The following is a 25,830-nucleotide window of genomic DNA, read 5'->3' on the forward strand; positions in this document are numbered from 1 at the left end:
CAGTTTCTCCAACTTCCATCAAAGACTAAGGATTTGGAAGTTGCATTCTTGAAGATTGGTTATGCCATAATTTGTTAATAAAACAGTTAAAAATTACAACGTTTGTACCTGGCATTCACCTTATTAATATGCATAGGCCTGATTGCCTGATTATAGAATTTAATTATTTGACCAGCACCATGGATATTCCTAAACAACTCTCTGCTTCTTAAAAAACAAAAACAAAAACAAAACAAACAAAACCCCACACACAGGGAAAAAAAAGTAATGACAAGAATCAATTAGTCACTTCTCTTAAACACGTTATTTTGGTAAGGATTATCATCGTTGAGAGCGTATAATTGATCCTTCCTAAGCTATTCTACAGAACTCTAAACAGACGATCATTATTTTTAGTCTAGTTGCACCATTTCTTTTTTTTTTTTTTAATACTTTAAGTTCTAGGGTACATGTGCACAACGTGCAGGTTTGTTACATATGTATACATGCGCCATGTTGGTGTGCTGCACCCATTAACTTGTCATTTACATTAGGTATAACTCCTAATGCTATCCCTCCCCCCTCCCCCACCCCACGGCAGGCCCAGGTATGTGATGTTCCCCTTCCTGTGTCCAAGTGTTCTCATTGTTCAATTACCACCTATGAGTCAGAACATACAGTGTTTGGTTTTTTGTCCTTGCGATAGTTTGCTGAGAATGATGGTTTCCAGCTTCATCCATGTCCCTACAAAGGACATGAACTCATCCTTTTTTATGGCTGCATAGTATTCCATGGTATGTATGTGCCACATTTTCTTAATCCAATCTATCATTGATGGACATTTGGGTTGGTTCCAAGTCTTTGCTATTGTGAATAGTGCTGCAATAAACATACGTGTGCATGTGTCTTTATAGCAGCATGATTTATAATCCTTTGGGTGTATACCCAGTAATGGGATGGCTGGGTCAAATGGTATTTCTAGTTCTAGATCCTTGAGGAATCGCCCCACTGTCTTCCACAATGGTTGAACTAGTTTACAGTCCCACCAACAGTGTAAAAGTGTTCCTATTTCTCCACATCCTCTCCAGCACCTTTATGCAGCCAACAGACACATGAAAAAATGCTCATCATCACTGGCCATCAGAGAAATGCAAATCAAAACCACAATGAGATACCATCTCACACCAGTTAGAACGGTGATCATTAAAAAGTCAGGAAGCACCATTTCTTTTAAAAATATAAAATATGCAGATTGTCTTCCCCTATATTTTTCTGTCTTTAGGAAAGGCCATAATTAATTTTGCAACCAAGTACTCACCCTGGGCATTGTTTTCCCATGACAACTAAGCCAACCACACTTGTGTGAACACAGTTCCATTTTATATTCCTATCTTTCAACTCAAACTGTTTCTTTTCCCTATTTATATATTTTTTAAAAAGCAATTACATAGGAGATACAAGGTTTGGTCTTCACCCACAGTCAACTCATTCAAGTTTATTCTTTACAGAAGATACTCTTCACTTTTGTTGAGATGATGAAAGCCATGTGAAACCACAACGATGACACTGTCAGTTTTACACAATCATTTAAAAATAAACAACACCCTATTTACAGGACACCACTCAATGGATTGTAAATCGAATTTTTTCACAAAGAAACTAAGGCAATGAGAACTTCACAGCGTTTGTGCAGTACATTTGTTTTTTTCCCAGCCAGGATCTGGCTCAGCAGAGATACTGATGCCTCTAGCATCACCAGCCAGGTAAATAAATCTCCAGATCCCTGCTCCCCAAGCTCTCAGTTACCAGAATGTTGATGCATATGGAGCTCTGCAAGACCTTTTGCGCCAGGAATTTTGTCCCTTTCAGTTCTTTGTGGTATTATAAGTCCTCACTCTTTGAAAATGCGTTATATAAGCTTTAATTTATTATAGTTTTTTGCTAAACAATCTTGAATGGACAATGAGTTCTTTATGGAGACACCCAGTGCAGAATTTTTACTGATTCCACATCTTTTTAACATTTACAAGTATTTCCACTTAAAATGGATTTTTAAAATTAAACTGACACATTTTTGACTGCAGTCACAAAGAAATCACAAGCTGAGAGTGTTAAGAAATAAGAGGCAGGGTGGGGACAGGGGCTTAGAGAGAGTGCAAAATGGCTTAAATAGCCACACCAGAAGAACGTATAGTGAATCAGCAAGAGATAAATAACGGATTGCTGAGTGGCAACAACCCCTGCTGTAGCCAAATAGCAGGAATCTGTAGTAGACTCCATAATAGAATATGCCAATATGCCATTTCGTGGCTGAGTGGCATCAAGCATCCTCCTGATAATTACCTTTTGCACAAGCTAGACTGGAGATTCCCAGAAAATAAGATGGCTCCATCCTGCTCCACCCATGTTAAATCACTCAAGTCTAGATTGCCCAATATGACACCTAATTCAGCTATTTCATAAACCGAGCTTTCTCCACAATCCCATCTATTTGTTGCTTGTCCTCATCTTCATGGTAAGATTCTCAAGGTAAGTTCTATTTTAGATAAATTGTGGACTAGATAAATCTGGCAATATAAAACATGGAGGAAGGTTATGTAAAATATTATAAATGCATAGCTGAACTTCCAAGACAGTAAAGAAAATCTTCAGGGGCCAAGATGACAGGCAGCTGTGATGAAGGAAATTGCCAGATTGGGTAGGCTGATTGGTCATTTAATGCTTTCCCAAGAACAGAAGCTTTGGGTTCAGTCAAGTCAATACATAAAGTCAGACCAGTGAAGGGCAACAGCCCAATAAAAGGGTATAGCTGAAAAAATTCTGTCCCCTGTACAGAGTCAACTAAGTGTTTTCTGCCTTGGCCTAGGCTTAGTTTGGTGAGGAAAATATCTTCCTTGAGAATCTGTCGTCACAGCCTTGTTCTTGAGGCAGATTGTATTTTGAATTTACATCATATACTGTGGTCTGGGAATCTAGAAGCTGAGAACTTATCATAAAAGTGGCCCCAGGCCAGTGATACCAATATTGCAGTATCTATTAGAAGCAAACAGAAAACATCTTTGAAGGATTATTTTAAGAGATATTGGCAGTGAATTTCCCAGGATTGTTAAAGGGCAATCAGCCCTCATAGTCAGGAAGTACAACAAATCCTAAACAATATGAACAGAAATTAAAAAGTAAAAATCTAAACAACTTGTACTGAAACTGGAGAACATTAAAAATAGAAAGAAGGTCTTGAATGCAATCAAAACAAAAACATAAGATCAGCAGAAATTTTATTTCACCAATAGCCATGTATACAAAACTCTTTTCCAGCACAATTCATATGTTCTGATCTTATTTATTTATTTATTTTTTTATTGTTGTGGGTACATAGTAGTATATATATTTATGGGGTCCATGAGATGTTTTGATACAGGCATGCAATAAGTAATAATCACATTATGGAGAATGGGGTATCCACCCCCTCAAGCATTTGTGTTATAAACAATCCAATTACACACTTTTAGTTATTTTAAAAATGTACAATTAAGTTATCATTGACTTTAGTCACCCTGTTGTGCTATAAAATAGTATGTTTTATACATTATTTCTAGCTATTTTTTTCTGTACCCATTAACCATTCCCACCTCCCTCCCACCCCCACTACCCTTCCCTGCCTCTGATAACCATTTTTCTACTCTCTATGTCCATCATACATTCTGATTTTAAAAGGGTTTTCCTACATTTCATACATAAGTCACTCAAGTACACAGAATTATTTTTATGGGATAATAAAATGCTTAAAATAATTTAATTTTTGTCTTTGACAATGAACGTACCTGAAAATTGTGGCTTTCACTGTTATCATTGACGACACCAGTGAAGTTACAAAGCTGCTCATTAGTAACTGAAATTAGATTTTCTCTTGTTGAAGGAATTTTCAGTTTTTCAGAGAATGAGAGTTGTAATCTCTAATGCAAAAATAAAATTGAACTTTGAAAAGATCTCTAGAATTTTTTTTAAAAAAAGATGTTTGAGTTTCTAATTTCCTAAACATTTCTGAAAACATTCTCAGAAAAAAAAAAGAATCCGACAGAGAGAAAAGCTTTTTGATGTTTTTTTTTTCTTTTTGTAATTATAAGAAAACACTACTGCATTCATATACAGGTGAGAATTCACTAAATATTTTCTGATATTAGAGATGTCTATAAACAGAGATTGTGCCTTAGAAAAACCTTGCTTGCTACTCAGTCTACTCATAGATGACTATTCTTACCCTATGAAGACACCAAGCAGCCTATCTTCCATTTTTATAAATTATCAATAAGTGAAGTACATCTAAATTCTTCGGATGAAAATCATTTTAAGTTTCTATGTTGATGTATTCTCATGAGAAATATATGTAAATGTTGGTTCATACCATTGTCATTCTTTTTAAGGAGATTATAATAATTTTCTGAACGAGGTTGATAGAATGTGATTTAAATAAAAGTGGTACTTTTTACCTCTTATTTTGAATATGGCTTATCAATTCTTCTAACTATAATATGTGACTTTTATTTTTTAAAAAACTATCATTTTCCCATCATGATTCTACATGGAATTATGCTAAAATAGATAATAATTTTAAAATAATATTTCAGTGAATTAAAATTGATTTTCTCTTATTTGCTTATATCTTCACAGATTGTAAGTGTTGGAAAGCATGTTAAAGGCTACCATTATATCATTGCAAACTTGGTAAGAACTTCTTATTTTCTACTTTTCATAAGAATTGCTCAAGCACACAAGATTATTTTAACTGTGCCTTAAAATAATGCTTCAATAAATAGAGTACATTACTTACTAAGCTTTTAATAACACATGATATTTTATTACAATGATCATTAAATTTCACCAGTAGAATTCAATATATTTTTATGCAGATTAGCTTGGTATCTGCTAAAGAGACCTTTAAAAGAAATGATAATGGTTACTTTGCTACAATACCACTTGTCAAATTAAATAATTTTCTCTGTCTAAATGATAAATGCTACTTTATAGATAAAGATAGCCAATATTTGGATATTATAAGAATGATCTAAACTAATAGCTTATGTTCTCTAATTTTAAGAATAACTGTATATAATGGCTATATAAGCAAATCTTTTAAATGGGAGTAATCCAAATTTTTAAAAATTATGTCAACTTTTCACATATCATATAGAAATGGCTAACAAACAAGATACACATATTTTTATGAAATTCTTAAAGGTCTGAGAGAAATCCTTTTAGATATCTTGGCAAGGCTCATTGAATATGTCTTGTTAACCACGTAGTGTAGGGGGTAGATTATGTATGGAGCGGCCCAGCCTCTCTTGCTTTATTATAGAGTACCATTTGCCCTAAGGGCCTGATTCCCAAAGTGATTTATACTGGAGAAGTTAAGGATGTTTTCTCCTTTTTCTATTTTTATGACACTTTTTTTTAATGACTATCTTGCGCTTGAAACAGGAAAGAAACTAAAGGATGCAAAAGAGATTCAGATCTACCCATTCTTTCCGTATGGCAAGCGGACTGTCAGACTTTGAGACAGGAATTTTCGGTCTTTAGTGAACTGGGTTTGGTTGTGGATCTGAGATATTAAAATACAGCAAAATACTGTGAACCATGATTATATTGTGTTTCTTAGATAAAGTATAATCTTGCGACTTAATGGATTATCATGAAAATACTGAGAAATTTTGACTTTTTTCATTGCTTTTTAGTAGGCTGTTTTAGTAGAGTGTTTCACTATTTTTTATAAAAATATAAAATTTAAGACAAATATATTCTGGTATTAATTACTATAAGAGAAAAAACTTAGGATTATGAGATAACTAAGTACAGTGAAATTGTACAATGAGACTCTAATGACTTTTATAGCAAATAGGAGGTTTTGTCATCTATTCTTACAAACAATAGAATTGAGGGGAAAAAAATCAATGTCTTATATGTAGATTATCATTCCAGAAATGAGTTGCTGACATTGGCAATTAAAATAAATAAATCAATACAAGATGGAATGAATTAATATTTGTAATACTACAAAGGATATCGTAAACAGCCCTAGGAGATGGCAGTGTATTTAAGTTATCTAGCGTTCCAGTATATGAAGTAGAAAACCATTTTTGTTTGCAGTAGGGACTAGAACCATCACTTTCACTAAAAATCAGCAAGTTTTATTATATGTGGTTGATATCTTTGTAACACATGATTAGATCAGTGGCTGCCATGGACATACATTATAATATAGTGTATTAATATGGATTCTATTGACTTATTCATTTATCCCTAAAGGACTATTACTTATAACACTAGAGTAGTTTTTATTTTATTGAGCCAATCAACAACTATTTTTGATAGCTATGTGCATAAGATTCTCAAGTGTGAAGTCAATCCAGAATCAAAATGAAAAATTACATCAACATCATACTCAAGGTTGAAAGACTGAATGATTTTCCCCTAAAATCAGGAACAAGATAAGAGTGTCCTCTCTCACCACTTCTATTGAACGTTGTACTGAAGGTTCTATTACAGATATTTAGGTAAAATCAATAAAAGGCATCCAGATTGAAAAAGAAGATTATATGTATATAAAAATACTAAGGAATCAAAAAATATTTGTAGAACTAGTAAGTTCCACAGGGTTGCAGAATGCAAGGTGAATATACAACAGTTTATTGTATGTCTATATGCTAGCAATAATATTCTAAAAATTAAACCAAGAAAACATTTCATTGATAATTTACAATTACAATTTACAATTAATGGAGAACTGCTATACTTAAACCAACTCATCAAGGGTGATTTAACAGTATTAGTAAAAAACTGATTTCTACAATAACAATTCTTACTTGTGATTGGATGTTTACAAATATTCCAGAATATTTAAAATATTCTGGAGTCACAATGTAGAATATAAAAGCAGAAGGTATGAAGTCCAACCCATATTTACCAAAAAGAGAACAATGAAATTTAGCAGACATCAATATGTGATGCATGAAATTGGGTCATGAATTTACAGACATGCATTTTTGTAAAAGTCATGGACCTCCCTTATTTAAACAAGGTTAACTCCCTGGAGAAACTGAGTTTAAATATAGGTGTTCTTTAGATTCTTTAAAAATGATAATCTTTTAAACCAAGAAACAAAGTAAGGAATGTCACTGAAATATTGGCTTCATAATGGTCTTTAAATTTTTGGGCTGAAATACAGAAAGCAGATTTCATGTAATTAAACAAAATAATAGGCAATTTCTTTGTGAATAAGGATGCAAATAGGTTATGAATGCTCTCTGGCATTATTTTAAATTGTCATGTCATTAACTACAAGTTGAACTTTTCTTCTTCAATTAACAACCATTCAATCTCCTTCATCATTCTATCCTGATAAAATGAGAATACATTGATGTATTCTATGCCCCTCTGATCTTAGCTTTTGGAGCTATTGCAGTGTACTGGCATCTCACCTCCAACCAGGCCAAAAGAAGTAGGAATCCTTTCCCTTAATACTCAAGCCTGAACCTGCAGAAGGTCCAAGAGGGGCCACAGGGAGCTAACATCATCTGAACAGTATGAGCTATGCCTGATATCTAATTGAATGGGCATGCCCCTCCCTGATTCTTGAAATTTCTCTGATTATCTCTGCCACTATATTTAACAATTGCACATTAAGTGTAAGTAAAACTTGCTAGAAATGAAAGATTGCTGCGATTTTTTTTTCTTTTCTATGTCCTATATGGGATTTGTATGTAGGTACGTGTATGTTTTATTAAACCCATCATCTAGAGGTACTGGTGAAAGTGTATGATATCGCAATAGGTTAAGCTCTGTTCCAAAAATTTCCCAGAGAAGTAGAGGCAGGAAAACCTTATCTGTCAGTTGGTTTATCCTAGTCTGTTTCTTAGAGATTCAAGTAAGAAAATTGCTTCCCTAATTTGCCCCTAGACTTTCTCTTTCCTAGTTCTTCTTTCATTTAGCTGCCAGTTGTTTTTTAAAGACAAGTATGATGATATCGTTTGCTTAAATCTTTGATTGGCCCCAGGCTGCAAATACAGTAAAAGACATCAGATTTTTCATGACCTGATTCCCCATGGGTTTTCCAGACTTACTTGCTAATACGTGTCTCACTTCTCCTCAGAGTTTGGATGTCTCTCCAAATGACATATTGTCCCAACTCTGAATCATTGCCCCAATTTTTACCACCATCTTCCAGAGTAAGCATTGAAAACCTAAGCAGTGCTCTACTTAAATATTTTAGGAAAAAGGATTTGCACTCTTGAACTTAATGCACAAAGCCCTTTAAGATTTTATCCCTACTTGACCCCACAGTTTTTCCCACTCCACCCCACAACTATCCCTTCTTCAGACCAAACTAATTCCCAGACACCTAATGCTGCTTTCCTCTTCCCAGCTTTGTTTAGGCTGTTATCTCTATCAGGAGGTGTTTACCCCACCCAATCCTAGTCAGTGGTTACAATCACTTCTAGAAAGCTATCCCTAAATATCCACTTTGATAGTCCGTCCTCTGGGTTCTCAAACTACCCTGTGTACTCATAGTATAGAACTTATTCTTGTCTTTTCATTTATCAAATTATTATTTTATAACCCCTCTGTAACAGGTACTGTCCAACATCCCACGGCACAACTGCAAATAAAACACTGCAAGCTCACTGAAGGCAGGAACAATGTCCCTTTTGTTAACCTTATAAAAGAGTCCTTATCCCTATTCTTTATCTGCTGAACTCCTGCTTATCCTCTAGCACCCAGCTTATGTTATTGTAATTGTTTTTGTTATTATAATTGCTTTAATTTGGCCTTAAAAAAGATTTATATTATTATTTTTTTTTATTATTATACTTTAAGTTTTAGGGTACATGTGCACATTGTGCAGGTTTGTTACATATGTATACATGTGCCATGCTGGTGTGCTGCACCCACTAACTCATCATCTAGCATTAGGTATATCTCCCAATGCTATCCCTCCCCCCTCCCCCCACCCCACAACAGTCCCCAGAGTGTGATGTTCCCCTTCCTGTGTCCATGTGATCTCACTGTTCAATTCCCACCTATGAGTGAGAATATGCGGTGTTTGGTTTTTTGTTCTTGCGATAGTTTACTGAGAATGATGGTTTCCAATTTCATCCATGTCCCTACAAAGGACATGAACTCATCATTTTTTATGGCTGCATAGTATTCCATGGTGTATATGTGCCACATTTTCTTAATCCAGTCTATCATTGTTGGACATTTGGGTTGGTTCCAAGTCTTCGCTATTGTGAATAATGCCGCAATAAACATACGTGTGCATGTGTCTTTATAGCAGCATGATTTATAGTCCTTTGGGTATATACCCAGTAATGGGATGGCTGGGTCAAATGGTATTTCTAGTTTATGCAGCCAAAAAACACATGAAAAAATGCTCACCATCACTGGCCATCAGAGAAATGCAAATCAAAACCACAATGAGATACCATCTCAAACCAGTTAGAATGGCAATCATTAAAAAGTCAGGAAACAACAGGTGCTGGAGAGGATGTGGAGAAATAGGAACACTTTTACACTGTTGGTGGGACTGTCAACTAGTTCAACCATTGTGGAAGTCAGTGTGGCGATTCCTCAGGGATCTAAAAAAGATTTTTAATAGATAGAAAAATGAGGTTCAGTGTAATTTACCCAAGATCTCGCAGATCTGAATTCTCAAAGAAAAGTTTGAAGCTCTGGCCTGTCTGATTGCAAAGAATAAATACACAAATAAATAAATAACTTAGGGAATAATGCCACCAAGTGACCACTTACTTAATCATCTCCCACAGCACCCGTCAGGGGGACCTAATATTAAACACATTGCTCTGTATTGATATTCACTCCTCTAGCAGTCAAATAATTTAAATATGGCCATCAATAGCAAAAAGGAACAGTTGACATTTGTCCCATTACCAAAACAAATTCTTAGAATCTTGTTCTCATTTAGATTTTTTATTTAAAAAGTATTATTTAATTTACATCTAGGAGAACACCTGGCTCAATCATTAAAAAGATACAAAATTACAAAATGTTCTGGATATATAATTAAAGATGAACTGAACCTATTTGTTATCTATCCTCCACCATCTCACACACATACACCACTCATGCCTCATTCAGAACATAAAGGAAATTAAACATTAGGATACAGAGAGCAAAGTGACTTGTTTACATTTAGGTGTTTGGTTAGTTTCAGAATGGAGAGTAGACATGCTTCCCAAAATTTGCAGTCTAGCACATTTTTATTGACGTGCAGTGACCCTAGTTAAGATTCCATCAACTTGGCGACATTGTTTTACTTTTGTGCTTCCCGTTTTTTAACTTTTCTGCATTGAGCATGTCTGACTCTACCATCTATCTACATGCATATGAAAAGTACATACTTTAAGTCAATTTCTTAACTAATTTTTACAACATGGTAAGCGAGCAATTCCCCCATTCTATTTGACGTTCCTTCCATTAATTGCACCAGAGCTATCTCAATATAATTTAGTCAACCTATGAAACTGAAATGCAAAATACAGCAGAAATGTTACCTGAATTAAGTAGAACTTAAAGAATAAGCGTTTATTAAACAGTGAAGATAGACCTGTAAATTTACATAAATAGTCATCAGGATATCTGATACCTATAATTTTAAACATTTTATTTTCCCCCAAAAGATGTATGAACTACAAATAGAAATTAAAGAAAAACCAAGTTGGACGTTAATCTAGAGAGTGGTAATTAACCATTGTGAAATTCAAGCAAAGTAGTGGCCCATTTTAACAAGAGAAAGCCTTTCCCATGATCTCCCCCTGCCCTCAGAGACTTTATTTACTGAAGTCACTTAACCACTGATTTCTTCCTGACTATGGAGTGAATAATTTTATTACAATGTTGCCCAGGAACTCTCAGCTCCACTGTATTCTTTGGATAAAATTTGAAATCAAAATGGCCACCAAAATAAATGTTTCTGAGAAAACTGCTTCACTGTCTAGATCCTATCAATTTTCTATATGAAATTGTAAGAAAATATATGAAAGAAATATATGAAAGAAAATATATGTAAGAAAATATGTACGAAATTATATGAAAAATATCACCTGTACTCAAAACAGACATAGCTGAAATTAACTGAGCCACCCACCATTCATTGAAATCATAACTGACAATGGTTTATAATCAGACATGGCAATTTTTCCCTTTACTTTCAGCATAAGAACAGGATGGACTCGAGAAATGTGAACTATTATTTATCAGCTAGACTTTACATCAGATGATTTTTCTGAAGGCTGCAGCTTTGCCTGTTTATGCTGCAGCTGTGGATAACGCTATGAAAGAAGGTTTGGCAGACCTTCTATTTCATCCATGTTTGAAAGAAAATAATAATGTCATCAATTAGCAACTAATGCAATGGTTGAATTACTGTGGCTTTTAGAAAACATTGGAATCATTTGCCTGCCTGTGGGTCTGCCGTATACTCTGATAGAAGCAAACCAATGTTCAACTGACATTTTACTAGCTGGAGATTGATGGACAGTGTTTTTCCCATTTCAGAAACATAGGTTTACTTTCTGGTGTCTAGTTTCTTTATCGACAAAATGAGAATGTTACTGATGAGCTGTCAAATTAGTGGGCATATAATAGGCATGAAATAAATATCTGTTGAGTGAATTAATTGATAATAGTGATCATTTACTGAATTCAAACCAGATGTGCTGGATACCGTAGCATTCTCATTCTCATTTTGAATGTGGAAGGTATAAGGTTAGAAAGTAACAGATGTGGAATTCAAAGTGTGGGCTTTTCGAGGGGAAACAGTATTACACTGCCTTTCCTATAGATACTATGATAATTAATAAAATTTAAAATACCTCTGTGTAAGAATATGCAGGAGTATAAGGTGAAAAAGACAAACTCAAGAGGTGGTTTGTATGGCTGGAATCTTAGCTCTACCATACATTTGCTGGATGGCTTTGAATAGCTTTTCTTCACCCCCCCGAGCCTGTTTTCATATCTTTAGGATAAGGCCAATAATAGGATCTATCTCATAACCTTGTTATGAAAACTAAACTAGATCAATAATCTGTGTAATACGCTTAGCACAATGCCTGGCATATAATAAGCTCAGCATATAATAGCTGTTAGCTCGTATACCTGGGCCTCTTGACAGCAATTTTTGCTCAGTTGCCAGTAGACTGATATATTTTTTCGTAGATAGCCAAAGAGCAATGCACATATGTTGGTTAGGAAGACAATCTACTTCACTATAAAAGAAAAAGGAGGAGGAGGAGGAGGAGGAGGAGGAGGAGGAGGGAAGAGGGAAGGAAAGAAACAAATAATCTGAAGATCCCAAAACCATAGCCAAGGTGCATTCAGAAGGACAAGCAACTCCAAGTCCTCATTACTTCTTACTCTAACTGCAGGATTATTGCTACACATTTTATTCCCACCAAAAAATAAACAAAACACTCTCCTTCATTCCCTCAGCAAATTGAAGCATATTCACATTTGCAAAAGAACCTTTACTAAATACTAAGAGAAAACAAAAAGAAAGCAATTACAAAAGCTACAAGCTCATGTGTGTGTGTGTGTGTGTGTGTGTGTGTGTGTGTATGTGATTTACTTTTCTCTGAGCTAATACCTATGGCTTTATTAATTCACTTCCTTAATAGGCTTTTTGCTCTCTTCTTGCTATTATCTGTTTTACACTTTTTATTGAGTGTGGATTTTTATAAGGTACCTAAAATAGTGGCAATAAAAGGGAGCCAGGTATAAAACAAAGGTGATAAATGGGTAGATATATAGGTGGAAGATAGATAAAAGACAGATAATTGGTAGATAGGTGATAGATAATAGATACATGATAGATAATGGACAGATATAGATACAGACATACATACATGTATAGATAAATAATAGAAAATGTGTACACAATAGATATGATACATGAGAGGGATGGAGGGAGGGAGGGAGGGAGGGAGAGAGAGAGAGAGAATAAATAATTGTCCAGAATTTTTGAATCCTTGATTACTACCTCTAGGCAAGAAGGGACAGTATCCTTACTTCCCAGCTTCTTCGCTCCATCTGGTGGACACCATCTTTTTTCCTACCACACAGGAGTCCATGAATGGCCTATCTTGCGCTCTTCTCTTGGACTACCATTTCTCGGGGCACTTAGACTGATTCCATGACTTTGCTATTGTGAATACTGCTGCAATAAACATATGAGTGCTGATGTCTTTTTGACAAAATGATTTACTTCCCTTTGGGTATATACCCAGTGGTGGGATTGCTAGGTCAAATGGTAGTTCTATTTTTAGTTCTTTGAGAAATCTCCATACTGTTTTCCATAGGGGTTGGACTAATTCACATTCTCACCAACAGTTGCAGTTTTTATTTTTTCCCTTTTCTCCACATCCTCACCAACATCTGCTATTTTTTGAGTTTTAAATAATAGCCATTCTGACTGGTGTGAGATGGCATCTCATTGTGGTTTTAATTTTTTCTCTGATGATTAGTGATGTTGAACATTTTTTCACATGTTTGCTGGCTGTTTGTATGTTGTCTTTTGGGAAGTATCTGTTCATGTCCTTTGCTCTTTTTTAAATGGGGTTATTTGGTTTTTATTTGTTGATTTAAGTTCCTTATAGATTCTAGATATTAGTACTTTGTCAGATGCATAGTTTGCAAATATTTTCTCTCATTCTGTAGGCTGGCTATTTACTCTGTTGATTGTTTCTTTTGCTGTGCAGAAGCTCTTTAGTTTAATTAAGTCCCATGAGTCTATTTTTGTTTTTGTTTCATTTGCTTTTGAGGTCCTAGTTATAAATTCTTTGTCTAGGCCAATATCCAGAAGAGTTTTTCTTAAGTTTTCTTGTAGGATTTTTGTATTTTCACATCTTATGTAGTTTTTAATCTATCTTAATTTTTGTATATGGTGAAAGGTAGGAGTTCAGTCTTCTGCATAGGGCCAGCCAGTTTCCCCAATATTATTTATTGAATAGAGTATCCTTTCCCCTTCTTTATTTTTGTTGACATTGTCAAAGATCAGTTGGTTGTAGGTATGTGACTTTATTTCTGGTTTCATTATTGTGTTCCATTGATCTGTGTGTCTATTTCTGTACCAAAACCATGCTGTTATGGTTACTATAGCCTTATAGTATAGTCTTAAGTCAGAAAATGTGATGCCTCTGGCTTTGTTCATTTTGCTTAAGTGGCTTTGGCTATTTTTATTAGTTCCATATGAATATTAGAATTGTTCTTTCTAGTTCTGCAAGAAATAATGTTGGTAATTTGATAGGAATTGCATTGAATCTGTAGATTGTTTTGGGCAATGTAATCATTTTAATGATATTTATTCTTCCCATCCATGAGCATGGGATGTTTTTCCATTTTTAGGTGTCATCTATGATTTATTTCATCAGTGTTTGGTAGTTTTCCTTGTAGAGGTCTCTAACCTTCTTGGTTAAATGCACTCCTGGATATTTTGTATGTGTGTGTGTGGCAATTTTAAATAAGATTGAGTTCTTGATTTGGTTCTCAGCTTCAGTGTTGTTGGCTATAGAAATGCACCTGATTTGGGGGCATTGATTTTGTATCTTGAAATTTTACTGCAATTGTTTATCAGACATAGTAGTCTTCTGGAGGAGTCTTTAGGATTTTCTAGGTGTAGGATGACGTCATTAGTGAACAGAGATAATTTGACTTCCTCTTTTTCCTATTTGAATGCCTTTTTTTCTCTTTTCTGATTGTTCTGGCCAGGATTGGAGGTACTATGTTAAATACGAGTGGTGAGAGTGGACATCCTTGTCTTTTTCCAGTTATTAGGAATAATGCTTCAAGCTTCTGCCCAGTCAGTATGATGTTTGCCGTGGGTTTGTCATAGATGGCTTTAATTAGTTTGAGATATGTTCTTTTGATGCCTAGTTTGTTGAGGATTTTTATTATGAAAGTATGTTGCATTTTATCAAATGCTTTTTACTGTATCTGTTGGGAGGATCGTAAGGTTTTTGTTTTTAATTCTTTTTATTTGGTGAATCACATTTATTGCTTTGCATATGTTAAACCATCCTTGCATCCCTGGAATAAAACCTACTTGATCACAGTGAGTTATCTTTTTGATGTGCTGCTGGATTTGGGGTGCTGGTATTTTGCTGAAGATTTTTACGTCTGTGTTCATCAGGGATGTTGGCTTGTAGTTTTCGTTTTTATTGTGTCCTTGCCAAATGTTGGTTTCAGTATGATACTAGTTTCATAGAATGAGTTAGTGAGAAATAGGAGACTTTTTGATGCAATCATATTTATCTCCTGTATCCCCCTTTATACTTCATAAAAGGCAATCAGAGGCATTCAAGAAATACTTGATTTGAACTGAAATAAAAACATATCTTTGTCTCATGTATTGGATTTTGAATTAAAGAATTTAACAGCTAAATAGACATAATTAGACTTTCCACATCTTTTATTATCATTTTCCACATTTTTAGCCATTGCTTTATTAAAAATCTTTTAATATGTATAGGTTATTAATTTATGTTACTATTGAAGAGCTGCCATGTATAATAAACTAAATTTAACAATCTTTTGTATCAATTTTTATAGGGATTCAAGGATATTTCTCTTGAGAGGTTTATACATGGTGGAGCCAATGTTACTGGATTCCAGTTGGTGGATTTTAATACACCTATGGTAATCAAACTAATGGATCGCTGGAAGAAACTAGATCAGAGAGAGTATCCAGGATCTGAGACTCCTCCAAAGGTATTTGTTTATTTTTATCTACTGTATTACTGATAGTTTAAAAATTTAAGATGAAAAGTTTATTATACAGTTTTTCCATTAACATTTTGCCAAACATAGTATGGCATGCGAAAAAAGCATTTTGTCCTTATAACTGCCTTGCACATGCTCTTAATAATTTCTAAATTTCTGTATTTAAGAGTAGAGTTTCTAGACATTAGCTCAAGCAGTTTACTATTATTATTACAGTACTATACATATGAATTTTCTTTCAGAATTAAATTTTTTTAAATTGTTAACTAAATACTTCAAATGTGAAAGAGCATCCGTAACTTTTCTCCCACACAGAAATCTTCATGAAGTGATTTAAAATGAGTAGGCAAATTAGGTATTTAGCAGAAATGTAAAATATACAAGCTTCTGCAAAAGTTCTCTTTCAAATTAACAGTGAAAAATCAGGTTGTTTTCATTGTTTTCTGACTGATATTGTGAACATATGCTATTAATATTTGATCAGAAAAAGCTGGTAAATTTCTGATCATAAGCATATTTGATCAAACTAAACAGATAGATGGCTTTCTTAGACCTCATGTTAAATTATGGCATAATGTTTCTTAAATTCCAACTTAGTGGTTTGAGCCCCTACCTAATAAGGCACCATCATCATCATTTGCTAATCTATTACTTACAGTGTATTCCAGTAAAAAGTTTTATGTATAATTTGGAAACTCAAGCCTAGAAAAAACAAGATCTAAGGCTAGAGGGTCTCAGCTCTGCTTCTATTTTCTAATTATAATATTTCATATTGGCTATGTCCATTTCTTCTCTGAAATGCTGGAATTTGGCCAGCTCAGCATACCATCTTCACTGCCTTATAAAATCACAGAATTTCAAAACAGAACATTAAATGGATGTCCACTATGTGTCAAGCACTATTGTCCAATCCTTTGATTTTACAGATAAATTACAAGCAAATTATTAAATGGATTTGTTAGTTGGCTGTCCTTGAGTCAGGGACCAGGTTCATGGAATACACAGGATATAATTATTTTAATGTCTCCTATTTGATTATATCCAACTAGACTTGTCTATGCTATAGCTTTGTCCTCTTTGTTATATAATCCTCTCATCCTTCACAACTCTTGGCATGATGCTAGGCATTCAGTAGCCATTTAATAAATAAATGCAGTACAATTAGTTCTTATTATTCACAGCAGTTATGTTCTATAAAGTCTCTTTAAATACTGAATAAGTAAATATAGAACCATTGCTCCAGGGGAAATATAGGGTTAAGTTCTGCTAGCCTCTGGTTACAAACTTTTTGTCAACTATTCAGTATATAACCTTGTTTTATGGGTGTTTGTGTTTAAAGAAACCTTATTTAATGTATGGTTAGTTCATGAACATTGAACTCCTGGCCAACAGCACCATGGTTCATGCCCGAATGAAGCTTATTTAACATGCGCATTTTCTCCATAAGGCACATCACAGCCTTCTTGCACTTGCGAACACTAAACAGCACATCAACACTATGCTTTTGGGCCATGTTAAACAGTGAAATCATCAGCAAAAAGCACAAAACTGCAGAAAACATGGCACTAAATAGAACACAAAAAGGACACTTGTTTACAGTATGAGAGCAGAAACAAGGAAACAGTGTTTCCTTGTTCAGCCACAGCTGGGACCTTGTGTGTTGGGTTACTCAAATTTTTCACCACTCTATACAGTTCCACAAATAACCACAAAAGTGCCACAAGTATCGATTTAAGAGTAACAAATAAATATTAGCAAGGAGGAAAATTTGAAAATTTAGAGTCCACAAATAATGTGGATTGATTATAATTAAAGTGTACTCTAAGTGTTTAATTTTTCAACCAAGATTAAAAGCATGACTTCTGATCATGTCACTTCCTTGCTTTAAAAAAATCTCCTGGAATCAAGGTTTTCCATTCTATAGGCCAGTCAGGCCTTTCCAAGTGCATGATCCTCTGCCTCCTTTCTGATGCTCCAGACAATGTGAGCTGCCCTGCATTTCCCCACCCTTTATCACTCCCTGTGCACGTGCTTCTACCTCAAAAGTCCTCCACCATCATGTCTACCTGTTGAAATCCAACCATCTTCCAAGGCTTTATCTCAAATTCCACTTTCTCTATGAAATCTTTTCTTTTTTCTTTTTTTTCAGGTTGACTTATTTATTTTTTTGAGACAGAGTCTCTCTCCGTCACCCAGGCTGGAGTGCAGTGTCGCGGTCTCGCCCCTCACTGCAACTTCCACCTCCTACGTTCAAGCGATTCTCGTGCCTCAGCCTCCTGAGTAGCTGGAAATTACAGGCCTGCCCCACCACACCTGACTAATTTTTGTATTTTTAGTATAGACGGGGTTTCTCCACGATGGCCAGGCTGGTCTTGAGCTCCTGGCCTCAAGTGATCTGTCCCAAAGTGCTGGCCTTGCAGGCGTGAGCCACTGCGCCTGGCCCAGATCTGGTATTTGATACCACAGCAGGGTGATTACAATCAACAATAATTCACTGTACATTTAAAAAGAACTAAAAATAGATATATATATATATATATATATATATATATATATATTTTGTAAATGTGATTCCTTTCCCCCTTGTAATCTCCATAGTATTTGATTGGGCAATTCTCATCAGGGATTTAATATAATTATTTGCACACTTACTGTTTCACTCCTATAAACTCTCTGGGGCAGTAACCATCAAATACTCATCTTTGTAGTCTTCATGATTCCTAGCTAGAGTCTGGTACATTTTTCAAAGAGCTCTCAGATATGATATGAAATTTCATCCTCATAATAATCACAATAGAGAGTCACTATTATCTTGTTTCATTTCATTTTGCTCTGTTTTATACTCCATAACCAAAAAAATGTGCTTCACATTCCCATAAACCTGTGTCACAGAATTAAAATTCATCCCAGTTCTTTCTTCTCTAAGCCCATACTTTTTCTACCGCACTATGATTCTGCCCAATTCTGTCTTGTTATCTATAAATCTTAGTAAATAGAAATCATTTCATCATTCTAATCACTTATCAGAGCAGTAAATAACTATAGGGCACTATTTACCCTGCCTAAAAATGAAATGATTAGTAAGAATATTCTAGGTGCCACCTAGAACTTGTCAGCCCGTAACTGTGGATCCCTGGATTATAGCACAAAAGACACATAGAAAAGAATTATATCTTTTGAAAAGGTAAAACTGATTTAAACTACCGTTTCTTTCCGTCTATCAGCTCTATGACCTGTCAAATCCCAGGTCTTTGCCACTCTGGCTGAATGTCTCCTTTGCTCTGCACCACTCTGTGTGATACCTGCTCTTTTTTCTGGTTCACATATTTCATAAAAATAAATGGACTTTTTAAAACACAGCAAGTGCATTTGCTTTTTGGTGCCATCTCTTCTCAGCTTCTTTCTTCCTGTTGAAAAAGTGGCAATATTTTTCTTTTTTTCCTCCTTTGGTCCTCAAGTACTAGCATTGCATTTTTCTCTTGCCCTTTGTGACTTAGGCAAGATTCATTTTATTTCTCGTTTTTATTTTCTTGCCTTAAGAAAAAAAAATGATTTGATGACTTTCTCTACTCAAAGATGTGTTGGGTCAGGCAGAGAAGGAGCACATTCAGTTTTGGTGTAGTACCTTGCTTAAACACCTTAATTTTTCTCAGCTACCCCATCCCAATCAATTGTGAAGGGCACATTTATCCAGAAGCTTGTTTTATCATGTCCTGGGGGAATATATAGGAAAGCTCTTAATTTACATGGTTCTTTTAAATCCTTCTAATACAAGAGTTATATCCTATACTATTGAACAGTTATTTGTTAGAATTAATGCTCCTTATTTTATCCATGTTTTAGTTTTTCTCTTCCCTGTAATGGTGGTTGCTATGTCTCATGGCCGTGTTGCCTAAGTTTACTTTCTTTTCTTTTTTTTTTTTTTTCTTTCTGAGACAGGGTCTTTATCTGTCACCCGGGCTGGAGTGCAGTGGCACAATCATTGCTCACTGTACCCTTGACCTCCTGGGCTCAAGCGATCCTCCTCCCACCTCAGCCTTCCAAGTAGCTGGGACTACAGGTGCACACAACCACGCCTGGCTAATGTTTTGCAGTTTTTGTAGGGATGGGGTGTGGCCATGTTGCCCAGGCTGCTCTTGAACTCCTAGACTCAAGTGATCCACCCACCTCAACTTCCCAAACTGCTAGGATTACAGGTGTGAGCCACCATGCCCGGCCCTAAGTTTACTTTCTACAATTGGAATTTCAAATGATTTTTCTTCATTTGAAAGCACAAAATCAAGGAGATCATCCTCCACTTTCTACAGCACAAATCTACTGCTCATACAGGCATGGAAGGTGTTAATTATAAGGAACTGACCATATGGAATTTCTAAAGGAGACAATGTAGTTTTTGCCGTGATTAGTAGTTAGTAGTTGATACTATTTAGCACAGTGACTAGTATATACCCATTTTTTGAATAAGTAGATCTGTCATGCTTCAAGAAAACTGTGCCCCATTTCCATGTGTTCAGGAATTTTCTAATAAGTCTCTACCACAAGCGATCCCATGTTGATTTATTTTTATATTTAGAAAACTACATTTTTATCTCAATCTTTCCTCACTTTTTCCCCTAACCTTAATAATCTTTTCTCAGACGTGGGGGGAGCTCACTCTTTTCTCAAAGAGAAGCAGATGGTCTACCCTTCACATCTCCACTTGGATCCTAGGTTATACTGAAAACTTTGATCCTAGGTTAACGAAATGACTTTGCCTTCCTGTGCACCTGCATTGGGTGTGGTATGGCAATCTCCATTCCTATTTAGCATAGTCACTGATGCATACACATTTATTGGATAAGTAGATATTATTTCTGGCATCATATTTCTGAATAACAATAAACAATTCCACTCATTCTTCTGGGAGACTGAACAAAGATAGATACTTCAAGTCCATGAACTTATATTAAATCTCAGGGAACCTTGCTAGGCCTTTTGGAGCAGGAGAAGATTAAGAGGGCCAGCCCTCCTGGGGTTCAACCACAGAAACCAACTACGAGGCAGATTACAAAACTGCATTAGCCTTTGATACGTTAGCTATTTGTACTGGGACACAACAGAAAGGCCTTGCCTAGGCGTCTTTCTTCTCCAAACTGATGGAAAACTGTTTTATTGGAATTTCTATTCTTCAGAATGGTTTTTCTCCTTTTTAAGTCAGGATGATAAGATTTGGTATACAGGCTTTATATTAAAGCAAGAATAGAAATTTCTGAAGCGAGAGTCAATTAATTATCAGTAATTTAACCATCCTTCAGACAGAATGGTGCTTTATGTCATAAACTTACAAAGACCCCAGACCATTTCTGGCACTCGATAAGATTTTAACATTTACCATTATGTTCATTTTCATTTGGTTAGTACACCTCTGCTCTGACTTATGATGGAGTCCTTGTGATGGCTGAAACTTTCCGAAGTCTTAGGAGGCAGAAAATTGATATCTCAAGGAGAGGAAATGCTGGGGATTGTCTGGCAAATCCTGCTGCTCCATGGGGCCAGGGAATTGACATGGAGAGGACACTCAAACAGGTAACTCACAATTTTATTTAAGTTCAATTCATTTCATGGTCTTGTTTTAATTGAATGTTCAAAAAACAGACTAATTTATCCAAGCACAAATACATATTACAATTGCTACTTAAATATATCAAGCCATCATTTTTGGGACATTTCTACATAAAATACAAGGTAGAATCTTGCTGTTTACATTCTATGTGGATGCATAATCAGGATAAGCTAGGTTATGTTGCAGTAATAAAAAACCCAAATCACAGTGACTCAAAACAACAAAGGAGCTTTGCTTACTCAGACACACGTTAGATTAGCAGGGGCACTTGGCTAATTGTAATCACTCGAGGACGTAGGCTCGCAGAGCAGTTACCATCTTGAATTCTGCAAAGGGAAATGGATAGTTGGGGGCAGGTTTCAAATTGGCAATTAAATTCTGTGGCTTGATAATATCACCTGTCCTGCCTATTTACAACTCATATGTCAGAAAGAGTCTCATGGGCCTAGCTAACCACAAGGGGTTCAGGAAGTATAAGCCCACTTGGGTCCTGGAACATACCAGAACCAGAAATAATGACTACCTCTGGAGATCTTTAACTTGCTTTGTAACTTTGGATTAAGTAGTTTATTTTAGTCTTTTATAATTATACTAACACTATTTGTTCAAATAATTAAGGTAATATATACATATTTAATGTTACATTTTAAATGTTCTGAAATGTCACAGGTTCAAAACATAGGTAAAAGCAAATTAAAAGGAAATTTGGAATAAAATATATTTCAATATTTTCAAAAATGTCCTTATATGTTTTTGCTTCTTATATCTTAATTTTAATATTAGCAAGGTGAGAATATGATCTGGTATAAGTATCAGGGTTATTTAATCCATTTTGTGGATATATAGATAAAACTGAAAAGTCACCATAAAAAATTGTCATTCCTATAAAAATACTTTATAATTGAGGGAGGATTCTTCGACTAAAAATGGAAACTTTATAATAGTAAAAACAAATAAAACATATTCCTCTTCCAGGGGTATAGCAAAATTGCTTATACATCCCTTTGATATTCCTATTTCAGATTCTATCCCAATAGCTCAAATACCTAATGGCATTTCAGTTAGTTGGTTATAGTTTATAGTTCTACTTTTTTAAGTAGTTATAAGCCCAGCAGATGAAGTTAAAATTCCTATAAGTGAAATTGCAAGTGAACACGTGTGGTTTTCTTTTTCACTTAGGTTCGAATTCAAGGGCTGACAGGGAATGTTCAGTTTGACCACTATGGACGTAGAGTCAATTACACAATGGATGTGTTTGAGCTGAAAAGCACAGGACCTAGAAAGGTGAGCCACGATCAAACTGAAAAACAGAATTCTCTGTTTCTTAGTTTGTATGTAACATTTTAAAGGTGTACAGAAGAAAGATGGCTGAACATTTCCTTTTTTTGTGAGTACTTACAAATACTTTAGTACTTTCTTTATAATCAATGCTGTGATAAATGTGTGTGTCATGTAATTGATATTTAGTAGTGTGCCCAAGCTGAAACAAACTAATTTATACACTGTTTATATCTCTTATCCAAAATGGATGCAATATTTTGGGTGGGGTTAGCAAAAAGAATCCCACAAAACAAAATTGACTCTGCAGAACAGAACACGAAGCAGTAAAGAGACATAAGCACCTCAAGGTAGTCATTTATGAAATTATTAGAGCAAGTACAAACAAACTACTTCTAATGGGTGAACATATTTAGAATAGGCTGGGTGTTCTTGAAGTAATCAACTAGATAAATTTCAATGACCAAAAGAGAAAGAAGATGGATGGTAAGATTATTATTAGGCTGAGAGGGAGAGAAACATCTAAGTTGTTCAGGAAGGTGCTGGTGCTAGGTTCCTGGATTTGGGAAGATAATTCTCTAGTGGTAAGATGTGAATAGGTATAGGAGCGGTCTTCCCAGCATTCAAGTACTTTATACAGTGCAACCATACAGCCCCACCACAGTAATTGGTTATAAGTGTTTTGTAGCTAACTCATGTAATTTTTAACATTCCTTTTATCTAGGAACTAGGATGTTCAGGGAAACAGATATTCAAGTTAACCTTATCTAAAAGCTGTATTTGGCTGTTTAAAAAAAAATTTCCAAAATATATTTTCATGCTTTTATGTAATGATAACTGCAATTTATGAAATGCCTACTGTGTCCTAAGCACTGGACTTGGTGCTTTGCATGATTCCATCCTCATGACAAACCTATAATTTGAGTAGTAGTATTTCTCTTTTTTTCAAATGAGAAAATTATGGCCCAATAAGTTATCTTATCCAAAGCCTGTAAGTGAGAAAACATATTTTACTCTTAGTATTTTCTCCCTTACTGATCTACATAGGAAGAGATGATTTCCTGCTGGAGGAAAACAAAGAAAGGAAGGCTGCATGGAGGAGGTGGGATTTAAAATTGCCAGGATGTTAGAGTTTGGATAGGGTGAAATGGAAGGGGCAACAACCGAAGAAAGGCTTGGAGGCAGGACCATTAAAGTTAAGGTGATATATGGAAAATGGCAAAGGCTTTCCCAGTTGCATTTTGCTTCAGTCTACAATATGGGTGTGCTTCTGTATCTGTGAGAAGTTTGGAGCTGCCGTGAAAACCATCTCTACATTTCCATCTTAAGGGCATAGCCCTCGTGCAGGCTGCCAGCTAATACGTGGTAAGCTGGAGCCTACCTGATCCAGATTAGGAGTGGCAGGAGATGGATGGCAGCCGGGGGGCCCAGCTGCACCTCACGGCAGGCTCTTCTAAGGAGATTGACTGAAGCAAGGGAAGGAGATGTTAAGAACAGCCCACTCTACCAGCACACAGCCAGCAACAGAAAAGAGGCAAGTTTTCATTAGAGATCCTCTGCTAGCTGGGGAGCAGATAGGATATTCCACAGGCCCCTAAAAATGTTAACTGGTGGACAATGCTAAATGCTAACAGATGGACAAAGGTAAGACTGGCTCACCTCCTTGCCACACACCAGACCTTGCAAAATTTGCCATTTAAACAGAATATTTTAAAATGCAAATGACAATTACTTATTTTACAAAACTATAAGTGCAGAACGTCAAATCATTCTCTATAAGAGAAAGAATAGTGGAAAAAGAAAGCTGGTGCTAACTAGCAGTAATATGAAGTGGGCTATTCATAGTACTGAATCTTTTCATAGCCTATTGAACCATGATGGTAACAAAAATTAAGACTTTTCAAAGAGAAACTTAAGGAGTAAGTTGGGAGAGTGATGAACAGTACATCTTCACACCCAGCTGACACTCATCTAAGGCTCTTAAAAGAAATATGAAGTATAAAATGGTGTAGACTCATCTATCTTCTTTTTTCCATGGCAACGATCAACTCGGGCATTGTGTCAGGAATATTAAACTTAAAAATGAGCTACCATGAGAGACACTATGCTGGTGAAACTAGGCAATGTGTCTGAGAAGTGAGCAATCATTCTTGTAAATTGAACACTTGCCAGCAAGGGAGCTATCTTTGAAAACAGATCAGAGAGTCAACCCATCAGTTTGTCTGACTTCCGCAACAGGAAAACTGATAGAGAGTCTCATTAAGCAGAAGCCACAAAGCTCTTTCTGAAGTCCCAGCTGCTAAGTACAGCAGAATCTTCTTATCACTCCAGTGACCCCCATCCAGGGCTCCAGAGGGAATGCTCCAGAGCTGCATGGTTTCAGAAATCTTTAATTGTAAAAATTTCATGTATTGAGAGCACATTATATGCCACACACTGTAATGGAAAATTGATGTGCATTTTTATATACAATCCTCATGACAACCTAAAAATAAGATATATATTTTTTTCTCCTTTTATCGAAAAGTAAGGTTCAAAGAAACTAAGTAACCTGCTCAGAGATGCTCAGCTAGAAAGAGGTGGAGCTGCAGTAGAAACCAAAATTCCTGCAGCTCAAACCAAAATTCCTGCAGCTCTAGAGCATCACTCAAGATCTTGACTCAGGTTTCAAGATCTTGAAACATCATCAGTCCCATTGCCTATAAGGGTTTAGGGCTGGTGTGGGAATTAGGTCAGATTTTTCAGGGCAGGCCTGATCAAAGCAGCTCTCCAAGGAACCAACTTTGAGTAGAACAGGAGCTCCTCACAGCCGCTCAGTCCCTATCTGTTCTCTATGTTCTAGGCCAAGATCATCCTAAATACAGACACATTTTCTCACCTATCTTAGTATAGTTACATTTGCATACAAATCACCTTTAGGAGTCCAAAGAAGGTGAATATTTTTCTGACATCCTTTATCAATTTAGTGATTTAAATGCTTCCATATTTTTGTTCTAGCATTACAAAACCACTTTTCACTCACTTTTTGTCTATAGGAAAAATATCCATTTCCCTGTCTAATTAAATGAAATCAGTCATGGGAAAAGTTCTTAATAAAATGCAAAATGCTGTGAAGACTAGAGAGAGAAATTCCATCTTCTGTGAGGTCTGGGTCCAAACTTTAGGATTCCTTTCTTTAGGAACTG

General features: G+C 35.5%; 1 protein-coding gene and 1 long non-coding RNA gene across 10 annotated transcripts in view; one reads left to right on the forward strand and one right to left on the reverse strand.

Annotated features, from left to right (window-relative positions):
- Positions 1-25,830, forward strand: part of GRIA4 (glutamate ionotropic receptor AMPA type subunit 4) — a 374,575-nt gene that overhangs the window by 275,104 nt on the left and 73,641 nt on the right. For all 9 annotated transcript variants that reach the window (XM_016921906.4, XM_016921903.4, XM_016921901.4 and 6 more), the window contains exons 6-9: positions 4,648-4,701; positions 15,595-15,753; positions 21,163-21,330; positions 22,547-22,651. In XM_016921906.4, coding sequence (XP_016777395.1) covers positions 4,648-4,701; positions 15,595-15,753; positions 21,163-21,330; positions 22,547-22,651 — 486 coding nt within the window. The remainder of the gene's footprint in view (positions 1-4,647; positions 4,702-15,594; positions 15,754-21,162; positions 21,331-22,546; positions 22,652-25,830) is intronic.
- Positions 21,472-25,830, reverse strand: part of LOC134807375 (uncharacterized) — a 57,255-nt gene continuing 52,896 nt past the window's right edge. The window contains exon 3 of the long non-coding RNA XR_010147665.1: positions 21,472-21,693. This is a non-coding gene — a long non-coding RNA (uncharacterized LOC134807375). The remainder of the gene's footprint in view (positions 21,694-25,830) is intronic.

This window comes from Pan troglodytes, chromosome 9 (genome assembly GCF_028858775.2).
Source record: "Pan troglodytes isolate AG18354 chromosome 9, NHGRI_mPanTro3-v2.0_pri, whole genome shotgun sequence".
Classification (NCBI taxonomy): domain Eukaryota; kingdom Metazoa; phylum Chordata; class Mammalia; order Primates; family Hominidae; genus Pan; species Pan troglodytes.